Genomic DNA, 20999 nt, shown 5'->3' with positions numbered 1-20999 from the left:
TGAAACTGTTGTGTGGACTGTAGCTTCATCCTGCTACAATAGCAACATGTCCTAGCTTGAAACCTTTGTTTTTGTAAACGTTTTAGATTGATGAAGGTTTTTATTGTTGATTTTCATGTGCCTTGTTAATTCCGCTTACGGTACCATGCCAAAACGTGGTAGGTGTGCAAATATTGATTGCATGAGGTTATCAGTTATGGATATATGTGACATGTCTATCTTCATGCAGATCCTTAGTAGCTTTGTGAATGTTGCCACAAAAATTATTTTAATGTTTGTTTGGTTATAACAGTTAAAGGTTGGTACAATTTCACATTTCTTGTAAGTTACTTCATTTTGTGGAAGTCACAGTGACTGAGCGGGCTAGGCAGCTGACTTTGTGTGCTGGCGATTAGGGGACTGACTCTGATGGTGCGAGTTCGAATCCCGGATGGGACTCAACCAAAAAAGTACCAGAATCTGTACTTTACTAAGAATGTGAAATCCCAAATATGACATATGTTGTATGTTACATCATATTATTCTCAAAAATGTTGCAGAAACCATTTTACAACTCTATGTTGTAATTTAATAGGTAATTTTGGTAAAACTGCCTTGTTCCTTAGTGCATTTCCCAATTAAGCAGCTGTGTAATTAATTGACATCAGTGTGAGATTGATTGTAGACCATGCCAAGTATTACTTAATGTTTAGACTCAGCAAGATGTGGCTTGAAAAGAAGAATGGTAAAGGATGCAGAAGTTCAACATGTTTTGTTACTATCAACGGAAGAATTCATGATTTAGCAGCCAGTTCTAGTTACTGGTTTTAACCAAAGATGGAATTTAGCATTAGCCCTTTCAAAATTCATTGAGGAACAAAATGAAGTAGACTATATGGAAATGATGGATGAAAGAGCACACAGAATGAAATGAGTACTGTATTTTTACAGATGTAATATACTGAGGTAAAGAGAAGATGGATCAGAACATAGAAGACTCTGAGCACAGCAATGAGGACCAGCCATCCAACTTCTTAGTGCTAGCTTCCCAGTCAGAGACCCAGTACTCACAGTGGGACCAACAGCACATGTTGCAGTCTCTCCCTGCCCTCAGGACTTCACAAGTAACTAGGGCTCACAAACTGACTTTAATATTTAAAAATTACCTTCCTATGAAGATCTTGGTTAGAACTGGTCTTCGGTAACCCATGCTTGTCGTGACGGGCGACTTCTGTGATTGGTTGGTCGGGCTTGCTGATTTGATTGACATTTGTCATTTATCCCAGTTGCGTAGATAAAAGCTCATGCTTTTGATCTTATCCATACTTCATTATTTACAGACTGCCACCATATAGCTAGAATATTCTTGAGTATGACGTAAAACTAAATTTACTCACTCACTCAAAGAATTGGAAATAATGTTGTTTAGAAGAATTTTTCACTTTGACAGTTGCCTCAATACATCACTCATAAACCATTGTGATGAGATATAATTGTAATTCACCAAAAGAGGCAAGTGCCAACAAATGGAATGTAATATACTGATCATCCTTATGAATGAATTCACTTTTTCTGTGTTGTTTGTAATCCATGCAGAAATTGTCATCACTAACCACTTATGCGAAATGATTTCTCTCAAATTATTTTTTTTGTATTCTGTCTCAGATTTACTTCTCTGGTAGTTATATATTAGTCAGTATAGTTACATTGCCAGAACTGCAAACCAAACCTGTCTCCATAGTACTGTCTAGTACGAATATATTAGCAAGACAACTTGTACAATAATCATGGGTTCCACATAGAGGTGTGACAATACAGAAAATTCACGATGTGATACATATCGCGGTATCTTGGAACAATATGATGCAATTCGATACACATCATGATATGCTATCTTCAGTTTTTTTCTTTAGAAACGTATATTTCAAGTAACAGTGTAAATATTGACATACTGTCAATATCTAGTGACAGTTAACAATTTTGAGGTCAACGAAACGTATCATGATACGAAAAAGTATCGATATATTTATCTGTCGATAAAGTTTCATGATTATTGATACTATGATATATCATCACAGCCCTAGTTCCACAGGGCTCCAAGCATTAGCATAAGTTATCACATGTTTATATTGCACAAACTTTTCCATGTGAGTCCATTATTTCTGTCAGAGGTTCAGAAAATGAGGAGGCACATTTCATTTTGACACAAATGGTCAGACAACCCATAGTTTATTTACTGGTCCTCATGGTCAAGTGATCAATTAACTCAGCACGCAGCTGTAGTTTTACTGATTGTTTTGTGACATCCTCAGTCACACATTCAGTCATCTGCTGCAAGTTTTTGAATATTTTTGATTCAAATTATATTTAGTCTGATAAAGGATGATATTAACAGCTGTAGACATTATACTTGCAGACACCTGACAAAAGAAAGACAGAGAGTTTACTTGAACAAGCTGCCAAATCTGAGGATGAAAAACAGGAACAGCCTGGTAAAAATTTAACCAAAGAATCCAACAATTAGATCTCCAAATTCTTAAATTTTTTAGAAGCTCGAAGAATTTTTTTGCTTAAAGTAGATATGTCTCCAAGTGTCACGACCAAGTTCTAGATTCAGAAACCATGGTGATTATTGCATGTTAGAGGACCAGAACTGGATGCTTTCATGTCACTGCAGTTTTGTTGATGATGGCTTAAATCCTCATTCTCTTGCTTACTTAAAACTACCTTGAAATTTGACTGTTTGACAAATCCTGTTACAAATTATGGTTTATTGTCTGCCTACCTGCAGCATCTGTGCTGGTAGCTGCTACAGAGAGTGAAATGTCTCAGCATGAAGACGTTGACCACACTGACATCGACAGAGTGGAGGACAGCCACAGGTTTGTTTCATTTCGTCTCATCAGCTCAGGACTTTGCATGTATATAGTGAGAGGAAATATGTGCTTGATATATGTAAGAACATGATTTACACATTTACTTTCTGCACTGGAAGTGAACTTGAGTCCTTAGGTAACTAACAGTTGCCATGGTGATGCTGCTTACATTACTATTCCACTCTGTAACTACTGATAGTTTAGTCTGTGACCTTTTTTCCAATGGAATGTTGTTCAGTGTGGCAAGCTAAGGTCGCCAAAATGTTCTTGTAGCCACACTGAATGCTCATGCAAAACTGACATAAGCTCTGGTTCATTTAAAGATAGTATAAACTCTTAACGTCTGTTTCATGAAAACAGTCACCGCAAAACTTAAAAGGGGGTGCACTTACAATCAGTATAATTGCTTATATACCTTGCTGTAATATTAGTATGTTGATGCACTGTTATTGTACACCACTGTTTCAGTGAGGAGGAGTCTGACAGTGCTGGGGATGTGACTGTGAAGAAAGTGGAAGACGTTGTTGAAGGTGAAAAAGAAATTCTGCTCAACTGATCCTTTGTTATTTCTCTGGATGTAGAACACTGAGCAATCAGCCAATTTCTACATTAAGTTTCTAGACCAGAGCTCCAGACCTGTTACATATTGAAACAAGAAACTTGCTATACAGTTGTCTTGTGGTGAAATGGTACCTTTTGATGATTCTTGGTATTGAAACATACTGAACAACACTATTTTCTTCACTGAAGAAGGGTGGCAGGGTAGCGAAGAGGTTAAAGTGTTCGCTCATCATGTCAAGGACCTGGGTTCGATTTCCCACATAGGTACAATGTGTAAAGCCCATTTCTGGAATCCCCCAATGTGATATTGCTGGAATATTGCCAAAAGCAAAACTCACTAATGTAAAATCATACCCACTCAGTGTGACTCCCTCACTCTTCACTGAAGCTATCCAATGAAGGGTTTTATGCTATGTGCAAATGTACAAACAACTGAAGAGAATGGATGCAGAAATCTGTTTTACTCCAACCAGAGGGACACACATTCTTTTTCATAGAGATCGTCCTTGGGGTACATATATATGCATTTTCTGCTGCCGGAAAATGTCATGTGACAGTTGTATCAAGATGTCTGAGTCTTCCTCTACTTTATGTATGGTTTATTTGTTTGTTAATAGAGAAAACGAAATGTTTTTTTAAACCAAGAGTTAACTTGTCTGTGACTTTGTATTAGCCCTGACTTTCCTGTGGGCACGTGTTGCTTTCCCATGGTGGGAAGCCGGCGCCCCCGCGTGTTGAAATATTGCATCTAGTACCAACTAGTCCATGTCGCGGGTATCACGGGTCCACGAGTTGGTTGGAGGTCTCAGGCAGGAGTTCCTCAGTCACCCTGGGCGGGGGATGGAAAGTCTGGGGATATTTGGCCGCAGGTCTGGACGCCTCGGCAATCCTGGAGAGGGAGGGTTCCCTCTCTCAGTCCTGGTGTAGGGTCCGTCGAGGATTCCTGGGGTTCCGGTCACTGCGCCACCCCTCCCCATGAGAGCGGAGGAGTCTGTTCTGTCCGAGCTTCCTCCTGCATCTCAGGATCGGGGTTCGGGTGGTACTCGTTTGGTGACTGGAGTGGAAGGTGCCTTGGGCTCTTCCTTCCCCACTGTGGTTAGATCGTCCATGGGGTCCGGGTCGGAGACCCATGCAGCAGGTTAGGGTAGTGGTCCATGCGGCTTACCTCCTCCCATTACAGAGGTCGGCCCTGGAGGCGGGAGAGAACTCTGGGGACGTTTCCCCGAATGTAGTTCACTTACATCACCTGTCTGAAGTGCAGGCCCACCTGACGCCCGGCTCATTGAGATCAGCTTTATCTACGGTGATGAGCGCAGTCATGGGGATGTGCAAACTGTGGCTGTCGACGTCTTGTTACTCGGCAGCGACACAGCAGACCTTCCGTTTTCGGCTGGGAGCTTGTTTCCGGGGGCACAGCAGGTCATTCGGGAGGCTGCAGCGGCAGCAACGTCTTTTAAAGACTCGAAAGTCTTGCTGGAGCAACCGCGGGTTTCTCACTCCCGTAGTGAGCTCTTCTTCTGGGACGCAACCTATGTCCGGCCACTGAGCAGGAGTAGGAAGAGGCGTTGTCCCACCAGGGGCAAGGGGAAGGAGCAGACCTCTTCGTCCCGCTCTCAGCAGCCTGTTCGCGGGCGCAGGGGGTCTCCCCCGACGCCCTGCTAATCTTGCAGGCTGCTCCCGAGGGGCAGTCTCAGTCACCTCCAGTGCTGCACGAGACTACTTACGCCCTCTTGCCTCAGGTCCCAGTGGGTGGTCGCCTCTCCCTCTTCCTACCGGAATGGGAGAAGGCAACGCGAAATTCTTGGGTGCTGGCCACTGTTCACGTTGGCCATCTTTCACTGTGGAAGAAAGACCCATCAGAGTTTGTCGGCGTAAGGCACACTTTGGTGCCGTCCTGTCTGACCAAGGCGGTTATTCTGCGGGACAAGGTTCAGGCTTTGCTGGTCAAATCCGCAATATAGCATGTACAGGCGAGATTTTACTCCATGTACTTCCTCGTTCCGAAGAAGGATCGCGGGTTCGGTCCCATTCTCAACCTCAAGGGGTTGAACCGCATGATAGAAGTTCCATCGTTCAAGATGGAGACACTTCGCTTGGTGATCTCTGCTCTTCAGCCTGGCGATTAGCTTATGTCGATTGACATCAAGGATGCGTATCGTCATGTGCCGATACACTCGTCGTTTAAGCAGTTCCTCCGGTTCTCTTACGACAGAGTGTGTTACCAGTTCATGGGGCTCCCCTTCGGCATCTCCACAGCCCCAAGGGTATTCACCCAACTCATGAAAGTGCCGGCTACTGCCGGAGCAGTTACCTGCATCAGTTCACCCATCAATCCACATGTTTAATGATTCATTCCATTTGGTAAAGAAATTATGAAAACATACAGTTCTCAAAACTGTTTCTTCATAGGAGACTCGTGTTTCCTGCAACCCTAAAACTAATAATTAGGGGACCCAGAGACCCCCATGATTGTGAATCGAAGTTAAACCTTGCATTTTTAATGAAGCTAAAGAGAAGCAGCCCAACTCTGTCCTGAATTGCAGGACCCTGCAATGTTATCTTTGTCTTTCAGTTGAAGTTGAGTTGTATGTGATGAATGTTTTGCTTACAGAGAGATCGGATTCCCCAATATATGAAAGCCAGGATGAAGATATTACAGCTCGAAAGGCATCTAGGTGAGAGTAATGATTACCCTAGTAAATTTTTGTGACCTCTATGCCTTTTGGTATTCTATCATATAATTCCCATCATCCTGTGTTGACTGTAGACTGCATGGAGTGGGTGGTCAGATAATGTTGTAAAGCATATGCTTGTAGATAATAATATGGACCAGCATTAATCTTTTGAAGACCAGCTGTATAGTTGAAACCCCAAATGATGGTTGCTTATTACTACAGACTGTGACTTATAAAAATATTCTAAGCCCTGTCAGAATTATGTTTTTGTCCCTCGCATCAGTGCGGAACGGGGACTACTGGTATGTATTCAGCAGTGTCCGTAGGTATGTCACAATTTTGTTAACTCAATATCTCATGAACTGTTGCACCAAAAGTCATCAAATTTGGTGATATCCCACATTGGGGGATTATGCAGACACCAGTTGATTTGGGGCTATGGCACTTTGACCACTTTTTAAACGCTTATTACGACATTATCTAATGGACTGTTGTACCCATTGTCTTCAAATTTGGTGACAGCTTACATTAGGGAATTAGGCAGACACCAGGTGACCTGGGTGACCTTGATGTTACCTCGTTTCAAGGTCACAAGGGGACAAATGTTTTACCCTTGTCTGCGAGATATCTCAACAACTGATTGCTGGATTTTTTTCATATTTGGCACCAAGCGTTATCCAGGGTTGGCATAGGGCCCAGATGATTTTGGGGACCCTCACATCATTTTCAAGGTCACGTTGACACTTTGAACATTTCAGCATGTTCAGGTAAATGTTTAGCTTGTCAGCGAGATATCTCAAGAACCAGTGACTGGATTTTCTTCATATTTGTCACCAAGCTTCATCTATGGATGGTGTAGGGCCCAGTCGATTTTGGTGACCTTCAAGTTATTTTCAAGGTCACTGCAACACTTTGAAGGTTTCAGCCCAAAGTTTGTTTTGATAATTTGTGGCGGGGGATTATGTCACAATGTGACAATGCTTGTTACTGTTTTTCTTACATGAGTACCCAGATTGTATCCCATAATTCTTGACTGGTTCATGACCTCTGCTGTGCCACTCATGAATAACCATGTTTTGTTTTGGTGAAAGAAATACAGAAAAAGAATGAATTTGGTAAAAAAAAATGAAATTGGATCTATGTGTCACAAAATCCGAAAAAGCTTGCTTACTCTGCTGGGATACTTTATTAGAATGAATAGAACTACCATTCTTTTCAGATAATGGCTTTTTATGGGCATCCACTGTTCTTATTGTGCCATTGTTTAGGTCGCAGAAATAGTGACAACTAGGACAGTTGCTCAGTCCTTGTGTTTGTCACCGTCTAGGGAGCACTAGGCAGCCTCGTGACATAACTACATTGAAGCATCAGTCACTCTGGAAGATGTATCTGAAAGGTCACACTGTAAAGTTTGACTTGATATTGTATACATTGATGCCTATCCAGAATCCTCTGGGGTGGTGGGGTAGCCTAATGGTTGAAGCGTCCGCTCGTTATGCCGAAGACCCGGGTTCGAGTCCCCACATGGGTGCATTGTGTGAAGCCCATTTTCTAGTGTCCCCCGCCATGATATTGCTGGAATAATGCTAAAAGCGCTGTAAAACTAAACTCACTCACTCACCCCAGAAGCCTATCCATGAAGCCAGTTCTGTTTCTTTTAGAAGCATGACAGTATTGTTTGTTATGTGTGTGTGTGAGGTCATGGGGACTGAGTGTTGTCTGTCTTCATATTGTGATTTTCTTTATATTGCTTGTGTTGCAGCAGTCGTCAAAACTTACAGAAACTGTTCCCCCCGACACTGTCTCAGGATGAGGAGACTGACCATCAAGGTATGTTGTTTTGAACATTTCTGGAACCTAAACATGAATGATCTGTGCCTCTGTTTCAGCCACTTGTGAAGATAGAAAAGGCTTTCAGCAACCCATGCTTGCCACAAAAGGCTACCATGCTTGTCCTAAGAGGCGACTAATGGGATCAGGCTTTCAGACTCACTGACCTGGTTGATGCATGTCATTGGTTCCCCGTTGCGCAGATTGGTGCTCATGCTGTTGATCACTGGATTGTCTGGTCAAAGTTCCATTATTTGCAGACTGCCACCATATAGCAAGAATATTGCTGAGTACGGTGTAAAACTAAACTCCCTTACTCATCCTATTTCAGCCATATTGGAAATGAGACAATCTGTCATTCATCTTTTTCAGGAAATCAGGGTGAATGTCATAATTCACATATTTGTTCTCATCATTGATGACATATCAATTTGTGCCAGAGGTTCATATCTCATTTCACCATGGCTGCTGAGGCAGTCAATTTGCAAATAGTATATATGGCTAGTACTCTGCCGTTTTGATATGTGTGAAGTAAGTTTGGTTCTTACACACCAGCACTGTTGATGAGAAATACATGTGATTGGTGACCTGTGATGGTCCCAGGGTAGAATAGGCCTTCAGCAACCTGTGCTTGCCATAAGAGCCGACTAACGGGATCGGGTGGTCAGGCTCGCTGACTTGGTTGACACATGTCATCAGTTACCAAATGTGCAAATCGATGCTCATGTTGTTGATCACTAGACTGTCTGTCCAGACCAGATTATTTACAGATGGCTGCCATATAGCTGGAATATTGCTAAGTGCGGCGTAAAACTAAACTCACTCACTCACTCACCCACGTGATTGGTGTTGTTTGATGTTTAATGCCACAATCAGCAGTGTTTCAGCTTAATGGCACCAGTTGAAACCCATGTGAGAAACTGTGACATCGATTTCCAAGTTTGTGATTGGCAACTCCTTAGTGATGACCTCAGTCTGGATATGAAAAACTATTTTCCTGATTAGATTCATTTATAAATGACTCATGCTTCAACTGACCACAAATGTCTTACATGTTCCAAACACCTTTATACCTACCTGTTACTTTTACAATTGTAATATAAACAAATATTAATGTCAATGCCAGGAATATATGTCCAATTTTTTTTTATTGCCCTTTATCATTTGTACATCTTGATCCTAGTCATGAATTCAGAAGTGATACACAGTGATACATGTGTAAACAATAGAGTAATGGTCACATGGTTCCCTTTGAACATATAAACTGTACAGCGCTGGTACTTTTAGTGGCGAGATGCAACACATATCATGTATCATATTGGAAATACGAGGGGATGTCAATAAGTTTTGAGGCTTGCATAGAAAAACACAAAATATTGGTATGAACCACATTCATTTTTCCACATAGTCCCCTTGTGAGTCAAGACACTTGTTCCATCTTTTCTGCCAGTCGCTGATGCCATCTCTGTAGAAGGCGCCATTTTGGTCCTCAAACCAAGCCTCAGTAGCAGCAATAAGCGCATTGTCATCCTGAAATCTACGACCATGCAAGTGTTTCTTGAGATTTGGGAACAGATGGTAATCACTTGGTGCCAGGTCTGGAGAGTAGGGGGGATGCGGCAAGATTTCGTACCCGCATTCCTGGACAGCAGCGGCTGCAACGCGAGAGGTGTGTACTGGAGCATTGTCTTGATGTAGAAGAATACCACGTCTGATCTTGCCCCGGGGCTTCTCCTTGATTGACTGTCGCACTTGCCTCAACAAGTTAGCGTAATATTCCCCATTCATTGTTCTTCCTTTTGGTAAGTAATCTATGTGGATGATGCCTTTGCTATACCAGAAGACTGTCGCCATTACCTTCTGCACTGATCTGGAGGCTTTGAACTTTTCGGTCCTGGGAGAAGTGACATGTTTCCATTCTATGGATTCTTGTTTGCTCTCAGGATCATAGTGGTGGATCCAGGTTTCATCACAGGTTACTAGCCTAAAGTGAAAATCTTCTGGATTCTTGTTGTATCTGGTTAGCATGGAGTTGCTTATGGTGACCCTTGTTTGCTTCATTTCATCTGTAAGCATTCTTGGCACCCATCTTACGCACACCTTAGACATGACGAGATGTTCATGAAGATTTGTCTCGATGGATCTGTGTGAAATGCCTGTGGTTTCCTCTAACTCATGGCGTGTGATTTGACGATTTTCCAGCACAAGTCTATGCACTCTGTCAATGTTTTCCTGACTAGTGCTTGTTGTTGGGCGACCTGGACGGGGGTAATCTTCAAGACTCTCTCTACCATGCTCAAATTCATTGATCATTTGATGGTAGCAGATGAAGGGGAAGACTTCTCACAAACTGCTGAAAGCCTTTCTTCAATGTTTTTCACCGAGTTTCCTTCAAGAACTGAAAACTTAATTACTGCTCTATATTCGTTTTTATCTCATTTTCACTGCCGTGAGGTGGTTCTCTTTCTGTCAATGTGAGCTGTTCAATGACTTCTGAGAGTAGGATACCAAAACTTATATATGACATCGGCTACACCCCAAGGTTCAATGTCGTACCATAGGCTGTGACACATGGGTATGAAAAATGCTCAAGGCTCAAAACTTATTTACATACCCTCGTATATCAGACATGATATTGTCAGTACCTGTCCATTGTGAGATCAAGGGAAAGAAACCTTTCAAAATTTACCACTAGACCACAGGACCAGTGAGTGGACAATAACTAGTTGTCTTGTCTGTACTTCACTGGTCCAAAATAACATTTGTAGATTTACTTAACTATCAATACGAAATTCACTGGTCACTAGAACCACTGCAAACTATTATCTAGTGGTCCTGATGAGCTTTTACTGGAAGGAGCCATAGGACTAGTGTAAATTTTGCACACTGGAGATGGATTTTCCTTGTGGTTTCATTGATGAAACGGTCATTTTAAACCACTCATTACACCTTTATCTGATAATGTAGTTGATATTTCATGTAAATAATACCTGACAATATAATTAAAGTAATTGCTTGGTTGGATTGCAGAACATATTGTATCCACTCCATCAGAACATTTGAGCAGCCTGCAGTTGTCCTGTGAACCTGTGAGAGTGGTGGAGACTGTGGATGAAAGTCTGTGAGTAGTTCAGTCCATTACTCATTCTTGGCTACTTTAAGACAAATATAAGGACTCATAAATAGAGGATACTATATGCAGAGATGCCAACCTCTACGATTTAATCAAAGTCGCTACGAATTTTAACTTCAAACTACGCCAATACGATTCCACTAGGAATCCTATGAATATTTGATTATAATGCATTAAAATTTGGATATATAAACAAAAACATATATTTGCAATGATGAAATACATTTTTGGACTTCATGTACTTTCCATTTAACATATTTAATGACATATTTGAACTGGAATGATTGCAAGTAACAAACATAATTTTAGTGATTTGACACATTTAGTTTCGACAGAAATAATTTAATCATGTGGCCGTAATACCATTCATTATTTTTCTCAGATTCCATCTTGATTTTGTTTATTTAGTTGACTACAAATTTTATAGTCAAACTACTAATTTTGAACATTGACACAACCCTATTTGGGGTTGGCATCTCTGTATATGACCTTCTGTGTAACACTATTTTATTAAACAAGTTGATGATTGGGTATCAATCGTCTGCTGTCAGTGATAGCAATAGGATTGTTCATGACAGTGCAGCCAATATTGTTTGATGGTGCAGTTTAATTAGTTGCTCCTGGTGCAGAAAAAGAACTGAAATTGTATCCTGAAAATGTGGAATGAGACCTACTACTTATGGCATACAGACTTTACAGTTGTTGGATACGCTGTGACATACCCTAACTGGCCTTGGTTTTGGTGTACTTGTGTACATGAACAATGGAGCTGTGATGATATATAGTAGAATCGATAATTGTGATACTTTATTGGACAATAAATATTTCAATGCTCTTTTTTCGTATCATGATATGTATCATTGACCTCAAAATTGTTAATTGTCACTAGAATTTGACAGTTATGCCAAAATCTACGCTATTCCTTGATGTCAAAATACATGTTTCTAAAGAAAATAGCTAAAGATAGCATATCATGGTGTGTATCAAACTGTATCATATTGCTCCAAAATATCATGATACGTATTGTATCATGAATTTTCTGTATTGTCACACCTCTATTAAACAAATCCATGAAATACGTCAACATTTGTCATTCATGAGTTATTATAACCGTTTCAGTCCTGATTTAACTTCTGTATGTGTAGAGATGCACCTGGCATCACTATGTCAAGCTTTTCATGCAGCACATAAATTTTTCTCTGTACTGTGTTTCTCTCTCCAGAGACGTATTGGCCCCTTCACCTGAGGCATATGGGGACATTCCTGTCATCATACCAAGCTCACCGACTGCTGGGGAGGCCGAACCAGGTGAGCTAAGGTCACCCCCATACTCTGTGATAGTGTTTGTTACAAGGACACTAGCTCATATGATCACTAAATATTCAGATATTAAATCATGAACTCTGCTCTGTCAATAAATATACTAGACATGTTATCTCTATTCTGTTAGCATTGTTCTGTATACCAAGACTGCCTCTGTGGTGTACTGGTTAGAGCGTCTGTCCAGACAATCATGGGTTCAATCTCCGGTGACGTGATACCAAAATACCTTAACATATGGGACTTGTTGGTTCCTGCCTGGCGTTAGGCATTAATGGGTGCAACAAGGACTGGTTGTTTATGTGCCTGAGTGGGGTATTCCCGCTAAACTATGGCATGGTATGTCAATGACCTTGCATGATATGAACAGCTAAAGTCAGGTCTAGTACAAGCAGACACACATACACACGCAATGGCACATACACGTCATATGAACAAAATATCCTGATGTACGGCATTAAACACCCATTTCACCGCACCTGAAATCAGATAGTTTAGATTAGTAATTTTGTGTGTATTCCTTGTAAACTAAGCTGGAAATAGCAATCCATTGTACACATGCCATATCCTGATCTACCAATGATTCAGTTAAAACATACCCCCCAAAAGAACTTCAAACAATTTTGTGATCAGAAGATGTCTGAAACTGTTGTTAGATCCAACCTTGCTATTTCTCATGTAGCTGAGTTGACAAGAAGTGACTTCTGTCTCCAATGTGATGTTCAGACTTATCTAAATTTGGTGTATTTGTGTAACAATGTTTGATGAGTAGATACTGTCAGAACAGATTTTACTAGAATAAAGTGAAGACTGCATCAGCAAAACTAGATGCCAAGTGTTTCCATCTGTCATGCTTTCAACACTTCACCCATGGAGATCCAGGTTAGAATTGAACTTCTGTAGCCCATGCTTGTTGTAAGAGGCAACAAACGGGATTGGGTGGTCAGTTTTGCTGACTTGCTTGACGCGTCATTGTATCCCAATTGTGTATGTCAATGCTCATGCTCTTGATCACTTGATTGTCTGGTCCAGACTCATTTATTTTCAGACCGGAAGTGGTGGGGTAGCCTTTTGGCCAAATGCAAGTCATGCCAAAATCTCGGGTTTGATTCTCCACATGTTCATAATGTGTGAAGCCCATATCTGGTCTCCCCCGCCATGATATTTCTGGAATATTGCTAAAAGTGGCATAGAATGAAACTCACTCACTCTCTATTTACAGACCACCACATATACCTGTAATGTTGCTGAATGTTGTGTGAAAACTAAACTCACTCACTTACATCACTTTTTGTCCTCCAGATGAGTGTGCCTACAACCCAGACATTGACAGGACACTGGAAGCTGAAGACAGGGTAAATTTGTTCATGGGAATTTACAGTGATGTGCAATGACATTGTCCACAGTTACGTGGTGTAACTAATTGAAAAAAAAATCTAAAAAAATATTTCATTCAGTTTTAGAATGGATCCCCATCAACCTGTTTGTCATGCAGCACTTTGTGTGTTTTGACTTGATGCCTTAGCCCATTGATCCTTATGATAGCAGTCACTGGATTATCTGACCCTAACTCCAGTGTTTCCCTGCTGCCATCAAGTAATATTGACATGTCAGTGTAAATATTAATGTGTGTTATGTATAGTACTTAATCAGAAGGGGTGTTAGGATAGCTTAGTCATTTGCTCGTCATGCTGAAGACTTACGTTCAGCTTGGTACAATGTGCGAAGCCCATTTCTGGTCTGCCCTTCTGCGATTTTGCTTGTATGTTGCTAAATGTGTGAATTTTGGCTCAGTATTATTTGTTATGCTGCTATGCTGTGTCTAACGAACCCTAGTTAGAAGGTCACATCAGCTAACCTTGACCAGTAAGACCAAATTGTGAAAGCTGACATTTTCACTTACGTTTTGAACTTTTTCATGAAAAGGTTTGTACTCGAATGATCAGAATGCTATTTTCTGTACCATTGATTCCTGGTGATGCACTAGTAGCATGCCACAGTGAGTAACCAATCGCTGAAAGTAACATTTTTGTCAATATTCAAAGATGTCAGCTTGCTGAAATATTACCTAATGGTAACCATGTCATCAGAAAGCCATAAAGGCATATATTGTAGGTCAAATATCTGTTTTATGTGGGGTCTTGTTTGCAGAGAGATCAGTGCCATTGACCGTGGAAGTCCTGTCAAACCGTAAATAGGAGTCATGGTCTGATTGGTTAAATCTGTTCTGCCGTATCGCATTTGACTGGACAGTGATAGGTCGCTCAAGGATTATCTGATGTGAACTTTTACTAGGGTTTGTTGTACTCTGCAGCAAATAATAATGAGCCTAACTTTACTTAGACTGGAGTCAAACTCATCAGCTAGAACTATTACCATTGATTTCCCTTTCCAGCATTCCAAGAGGTACTCCAGGGAACATCGTGAAAGACTGCCACCTCCGTCCAATGCTGATGACCCAATCACAGTAAAAGATAGACATCCTGACCTAATAGTCACTGTGGAGGACACAGGAGCTGAAAAGGAAGAGGTTTGTTAGACGTAATTGTCATCCATGAGGGATCAGAGAATCACAGTATTATCTGAAAATTCTGTTGACCATGTATTTGTAATACCATTTCCACTTTTGCTCATACTTGATATGCCTTTGCATAACATAGTAGCAGTTGTTATAAAAGTTATTACTTCTCAAAATGGATTCTTGAAGGATTAGGAGACAGTTCTAGTAAGTGATTGTTGTGGATTTCCTGTTTTAGGATGAGGTGGTTTTGCTGGACACTAACATAAGGACTCTGGCAGGCGAAGAAACTCAAGGGGAATCACTGCACCTTGTATACACAGTGTCACAGCCAGCAGATGGCAGGGGATCAGATGGCAGGGGATCGTCACAGCACACTCAGAGCAGGGGCCCATCACAGTCGAAGGTACATTTCAATATATTTAGAAAATTGATGCAAAATAGTATGATCTGTTTTAAATAAACATGCTGTTTTGGTGGGATGTATGTAGCCCCCCAGGTTTTATGTACTGACACTGTGTCATTTTAATACTACACCATGCAACATATTAAAACTCGCCTGATTTAAATGGTTTGTTGTCAACTTGTCTTGAAGTGTGTTGCAATGAGACTGTATTCAGTGAGACAAAGGGTTAGGTCAGAGGCTCAGCTTGGCCAATCATTTGAAATTGAACTTGTCATGGTAGGCGTTTGGAACAGGTTCAGTTCTTTAAAGACACTTAAACAATTACTTAACAACACTTAACTGTCCTAACGACTTACCATTCATATTGGTTAAACACAGACCCTGAAATGGAACTAAGTTTATATGGTGTAAAAATACTATGAGTACATCTGTACGTGGGTAAATCTGTCTCATGGGTCAGAATAACTTCAGTAACCCATTCTTGTCCTAAGGGGTGACGGATGGATCGGATGCTCATTCTCGCTGACTTGGCTGACATGTCATTGGTTCCTCATTACACAGATCGATACTCATGATGTTGATCAATGGATTATCTTGTCCAGACTCGATTATTTACAGACTGCTGCTATTTAGCTGGAAGATTGTTAAGTGCAATGTAGAAATAAAGTCATTCTTTCACTTACTTTGAACTGTCCCTGCAGGTGGCAGAAGCAGGCCAGAGCAGCGAGGATCAAGGAGGTATGACAATGTGTAGATGAATCTGTGAACAAACAAACAAAAACAACTTGTACAGACAGTATTAGACTCTTGAGATGTTGAAAGTTGTCACAGGAATCCTTGTAGTTGTCCAAAATTCCTTTGTGTCTTACATGGGTTTGAGGAATGTTTCTGAAGTTAAAAGCTGAAATGAGCATAAACAATTATCTCCAGCTTATTTTCAATTTCAATTTGTTTGTTGATTAATGATACAGATACATGATCGGGGTAACCCATGCTTTTCTTTAGAGGCAACTTACAGGATCGGGTGATCGGACTCACTGACTTGGTTGACATCGTATACCTATTGCATAGATCAATGACTCAATGTTCATGGTGTTGATCACTGGATTGTCTGGTCCAGACTCGATTATTTTTAGTCCATTGCCATGTAGCTAATATTGCTGAGTGTGTTATTAAACAACAACCTAACCATGATATTTCTCATTGTAAAGCAAAAGTCACTGTGTTCTGTAGTTGAAAAACATGATCAAATGGTATTTGATTCCCAGAAACTGCAAGAGTATTAGTTGCGTATTGACTCACAGAAATATCACAAACAATTGTTTTGTTGCATCGTACACAGTGGTGACGTCATTTAAATCATATTGTGGCGTAAAATCAGAATGGCGTCACAAATGAGAGGCTCCAGATACTACCATAGGAACCAGCTGATGAAACGGCCAGCTGATGACACGTCACTGCTGTACCCATACTCGATGTAAACGAGTGCAGACAGTAAAACCTTTTGGTTTGCTTTTTTGTTTACAATGTTGATAAACATGTGTTGGCCGACACTGTCAGTTCCCAATGCATTCCTGTGCTTCAAATACTCAATAACATCCGAAAAAATTGCCAAACACATTTTGTTTATCTCCTAATTTACACACTTTATGTCACTTAGTAAAATTGCTGTAATATTGCTAGAAGTGGCGTAAAACCGTACTCACTCATTCAGCTTAATTACCGACAGGTATTGCTTTGTGTAAGTATATGTTTTGTTCTGTCTATCAGACTTTTGTCCTGATTCTCAAGATCTGGCATTGCATCTGTCGCAGTCACAAGGAGGCTCACACACACCTACAGGTAGCTGCAGAAGAGTCATAAACATAATCCTGTAATACACTAGGGGTATGGTCTGTGTAAACGTCCAGGCTGTCAGGCTGTGAGCAGCTGCACACTACATCTACCCCAAGGCATATTATCTACTCATGACAGACCCTCTAATTATTTGACACACAAGAGATACATATCAACATGTCTACATTCATTGTCTTCCATTACTTAAAACTTTGAACTTTATGTTGATGTAAATGGGTGTAGATGCCTTTGGATGAGGCACACAGACATGGTCAGTTAGAAAAGTTGTTTGGTTAGTGTCAAACAATGCTGTCATTAAGTTGTTGTTTTTATTGTACCTTGTGTTTTTAGATACAAATCTTACTTGATGTGTCAATTTCAAAGACATTTCTTACAAACATTTCTAAAAGCAGATGTAATGATCTTATATGTCCATTACAGCCCAGGTCAGCAGTCAGGCAAAGGCTGCCTCCACTCCCGAGATCGCAGAAAAACATGGAACCGGAGCCAGCATGCCGAAGTCAGCATCGTCTGATTCAAGTGAGGATTCAGGATATATAAATTGTTCTTTTGCACTGTGTGTGACGAATACACCTCATAACACTTCATAACACATCATAACATATCATAACCCATCATAACATATCACAGCACATAACATATCATAACATATAACATATAACACATCATAACATATCATAACACATCATAACACATCATATCATAACACATAACATATCATAACATATAACACATCGTAACACATCATAACATATCATAACACATCATAACACATCATAACACAGCAAGTTAAGATCATTGGGGAAACCTAGTGGGTTGAAGTATTCCCAATAACGTTGGAAACCCAAATTTGTGGGTTCTCTGCCAGGATAGTTAGAAGTATTGCTGGAAGCATGGTAAAATTGGTCTTGCCCTCTTGTAGTCCTGGTGTTTGAGGCATTAGTCAACAGGTTTCTGGAAAGATTTTTATTTTCATATTTTCTTAGCTATGTTCTTGTGCATTCTAAATTTAATATTCCCTCATCTCCTTTGAAGCCATAAGAGTTATAAATCGTATAACTGGCATTAGTGAAATCAGCAATGGTGTCTCTAAAATGGCCTTTCACTTCAGCTGAGTCTTTGGCGTGACCGCTGTTACATGTTGCATATTTTTACATCAGGAATGTAAGAGATATCAAGGGTATGAGGTATGTCAGAAACTTTTCTCAAGTTTGTATGTGTGATTTGTTAAAGCTTTTTCCTAATATATAGAGGCGATGTGGTTTTTCCACAGATGGTTTTCATCTGACATTGCCTAAAGATGGTGCTTTGATACATCCCACCCAAGTTCCGCAGTGTGATAAGGGTGAATATGCGTCAAGCTCACCTCGAACGTAAGTTGATTCAGAAGTTGAGGAATGTGTACTTTGGGTCCATTCTTAATTAATGACTGGGTAGAAGGGGGTTCATGATAATTTTTATGAGGAAGCATGTATAATGTGAAAGGGCCCCCCCTTATGATATATGTACAAAGTCTGCATGTCATGTTCAAACTCAATGATGACCCACATGTGTAAAACTGTACCTCACCAGAAGAGAATGGATGATACCCCAACTACCTAAAATCATCGTCACCACCCCCACCCCATCCACCATTCTCCATCCCTGAAGCCAATTATGAACATTCCCTCAGCTGACTGATGCAAATTATGTGGAGCCGTGGTGGTAATATCTGGTCAAGATATGTAGCAGAATTAATGGCAACAGTTCTTGTTAAATAGAAAAACTGATATAGTTGCATCCCTTTAAGCCTCATTTTTGCTGAGGGGCACAGTACCATGTTTGTGTATTGCAGGGATGGTGGAGTTGCTGCTGTTACTGCTGCTGCACCTCCTGTCCCTTCCCTGTCTATAGCGACGCTGGCTTCACAGAGTCAGAGCACAGAAGAGACGACATTCAGGATACAGAGTAAGGAGAAGCACTACAACACTCATGGTGTAACTGTTCCCAGTTGCTAGGGATGGGTAGGATAATTGATAATCAGAAATGTGATCGAAAACAGTTATAATTTTGTCACACATTATACAGTTTTAGGGCTTTATTTATTGTCTGATTCTAGATCAGGATCAGGATGCCATTTTGATAATAATTCATTCAAATCATATCTCGTTTCATTCCCATTAGTTATGTCTCCAATATGTGTCGACAATCGATCGATATTTAGTTAATGATAGGCAACCCTATCAATTACAACAGTCGTTTGTTATTTGATTAGACAGGTTTTCATTACAAAGTAGTGACTATTGGTTATTTTGTTATTAATTAAGCATTTGGATGTTTATGAATATTGCAGAAATGTGTGACAGTGACAAGCCTGAACATTCTGAAAAATTTATTCCAGTTTACATGTACTAGCATTATGCTGTGGACGTAGTGGTTGTCCAAGTACTTTCACTGATAGGGGGGTTGCAGGGTAACTTAGTAGTTAAAGCATTCATTCATCACGATGAAGACTGGGGTTCGATTCATCACATTGGTACAATGTGTGAAACCCATTTCTGATGTTCCCTGCCATGATATTGCTGGAATATTGCTTGAGGCAGTGTAAAACTCGCTTGACACTGACACCTTTGTGTTTGTTTCACTGAAGAGGAATTGTCTTCATGACTCCCATCTGACACAACACAAGCCAACTGGTTGGATCTACTTACACAAACACTGCAGCATAAAACTAAGTTGAAAACTTTTCCACTTAATTTCTAACACTTACCTTTGACTTAAATAAGGAATTAACGTGATTACAAGTGAGAAAACTATGAATAATTCATAATCAACTAAACATGATACTCTTAACAGGACTCTAAGTGAAGAAAATAAAATTTGAATGAAACATGTGACTAAAGCCTGTAGTTTTCCAATTCAATGCAGTATACTTGTCTTGAATACTTTTGAACTACCTCTCAGTTCACTTGGACTGTTGGGTAGCCTAGTGGTTAGAATGTTTGCATGTCATGCCAATGGTCTGGGTTTGATTTCCCAAATGGGTACATTTGGGAAAGCCCATTTCTAGTGTCCCCCCACCCACCATGATTATTGCTGGAATGTTGCTAAAAGCAGTCTAAACCCCAACTGACTCAATCACTTGTGTGCACACGTACCCATCTTCGGGTGTATTCGTGTTTCACAGTATAGAGATTTTATATCAATTCCGAACACAAGATACAACCCACTTGAAACTGGTCTGCTTCATGGCCTATCTTACTGACTCATTGCCTGTAGAGCCTGACCTTCGGATGTCAGAGGAAGGAGAGGAAGGGAGCGAGGTGAATGTGTTCAAGAAGACGCGATCTGGTGTGCGGAGACGAGATGATCAACAACTCCATCAATCAGAGGAGAGGTAGGAACTGAATTTTGTAGTCACACAAATTGTATGTAACAAAAATATTTTCCAAGTTCAGCCGGTGATCGTACATAATACAGGTGGTGTTTAATGTTTTTCAAATAATTATAATGACAAATGCCCTGAGTTTGTATCTCCGAGATTATGATCCTTGTCTGCAGTGTTCTGATGCATGTAAGTTTCACTGAAGTGGTGGACAGCTATGACACACGTCACATTCGACTCCATAGCAATTTGACATGGAGATGAAATTGGGAGACCGTTACTTGAACTCTTTTATGCATACAAAGTCATGTGAATGCTTGTGCAATTAGCTGTTGAGGTTCTATGTCATACAACATATTATATAAGCTTTCCATCAGGTCACTTGACCTGTCTTTCTGTATGCATGCAGCTGCCTGACTTGCCCAGACTTGGACAAGAATAGTATGATTTAAGGCATTGTCCCTTGAAAATGTTGAGTAG

General features: G+C 40.5%; 1 protein-coding gene across 2 annotated transcripts in view; it reads left to right on the top strand.

Annotated features, from left to right (window-relative positions):
* The window catches only part of LOC137278216 (TP53-binding protein 1-like), a 41973-nt gene that overhangs the window by 1339 nt on the left and 19635 nt on the right, over positions 1–20999 (top strand). For both annotated transcript variants that reach the window (XM_067810431.1, XM_067810430.1), the window contains exons 2-18: positions 931–1103; positions 2396–2471; positions 2771–2861; positions 3324–3385; positions 6028–6091; positions 7854–7921; positions 10952–11042; positions 12277–12362; positions 13677–13729; positions 14770–14904; positions 15131–15298; positions 16000–16036; positions 17069–17140; positions 17576–17674; positions 18429–18528; positions 18990–19102; positions 20414–20531. In XM_067810431.1, coding sequence (XP_067666532.1) covers positions 957–1103; positions 2396–2471; positions 2771–2861; positions 3324–3385; positions 6028–6091; positions 7854–7921; positions 10952–11042; positions 12277–12362; positions 13677–13729; positions 14770–14904; positions 15131–15298; positions 16000–16036; positions 17069–17140; positions 17576–17674; positions 18429–18528; positions 18990–19102; positions 20414–20531 — 1580 coding nt within the window. In that variant the 5' untranslated portion in view covers positions 931–956. The remainder of the gene's footprint in view (positions 1–930; positions 1104–2395; positions 2472–2770; positions 2862–3323; positions 3386–6027; positions 6092–7853; positions 7922–10951; positions 11043–12276; positions 12363–13676; positions 13730–14769; positions 14905–15130; positions 15299–15999; positions 16037–17068; positions 17141–17575; positions 17675–18428; positions 18529–18989; positions 19103–20413; positions 20532–20999) is intronic.

The sequence above is a fragment of the Haliotis asinina genome, chromosome 3 (genome assembly GCF_037392515.1).
Source record: "Haliotis asinina isolate JCU_RB_2024 chromosome 3, JCU_Hal_asi_v2, whole genome shotgun sequence".
Taxonomy (NCBI): domain Eukaryota; kingdom Metazoa; phylum Mollusca; class Gastropoda; order Lepetellida; family Haliotidae; genus Haliotis; species Haliotis asinina.
The sequence above is the reverse complement of the archived record's forward strand: the minus strand, read 5'-3'. Positions and strand labels throughout refer to the sequence as shown.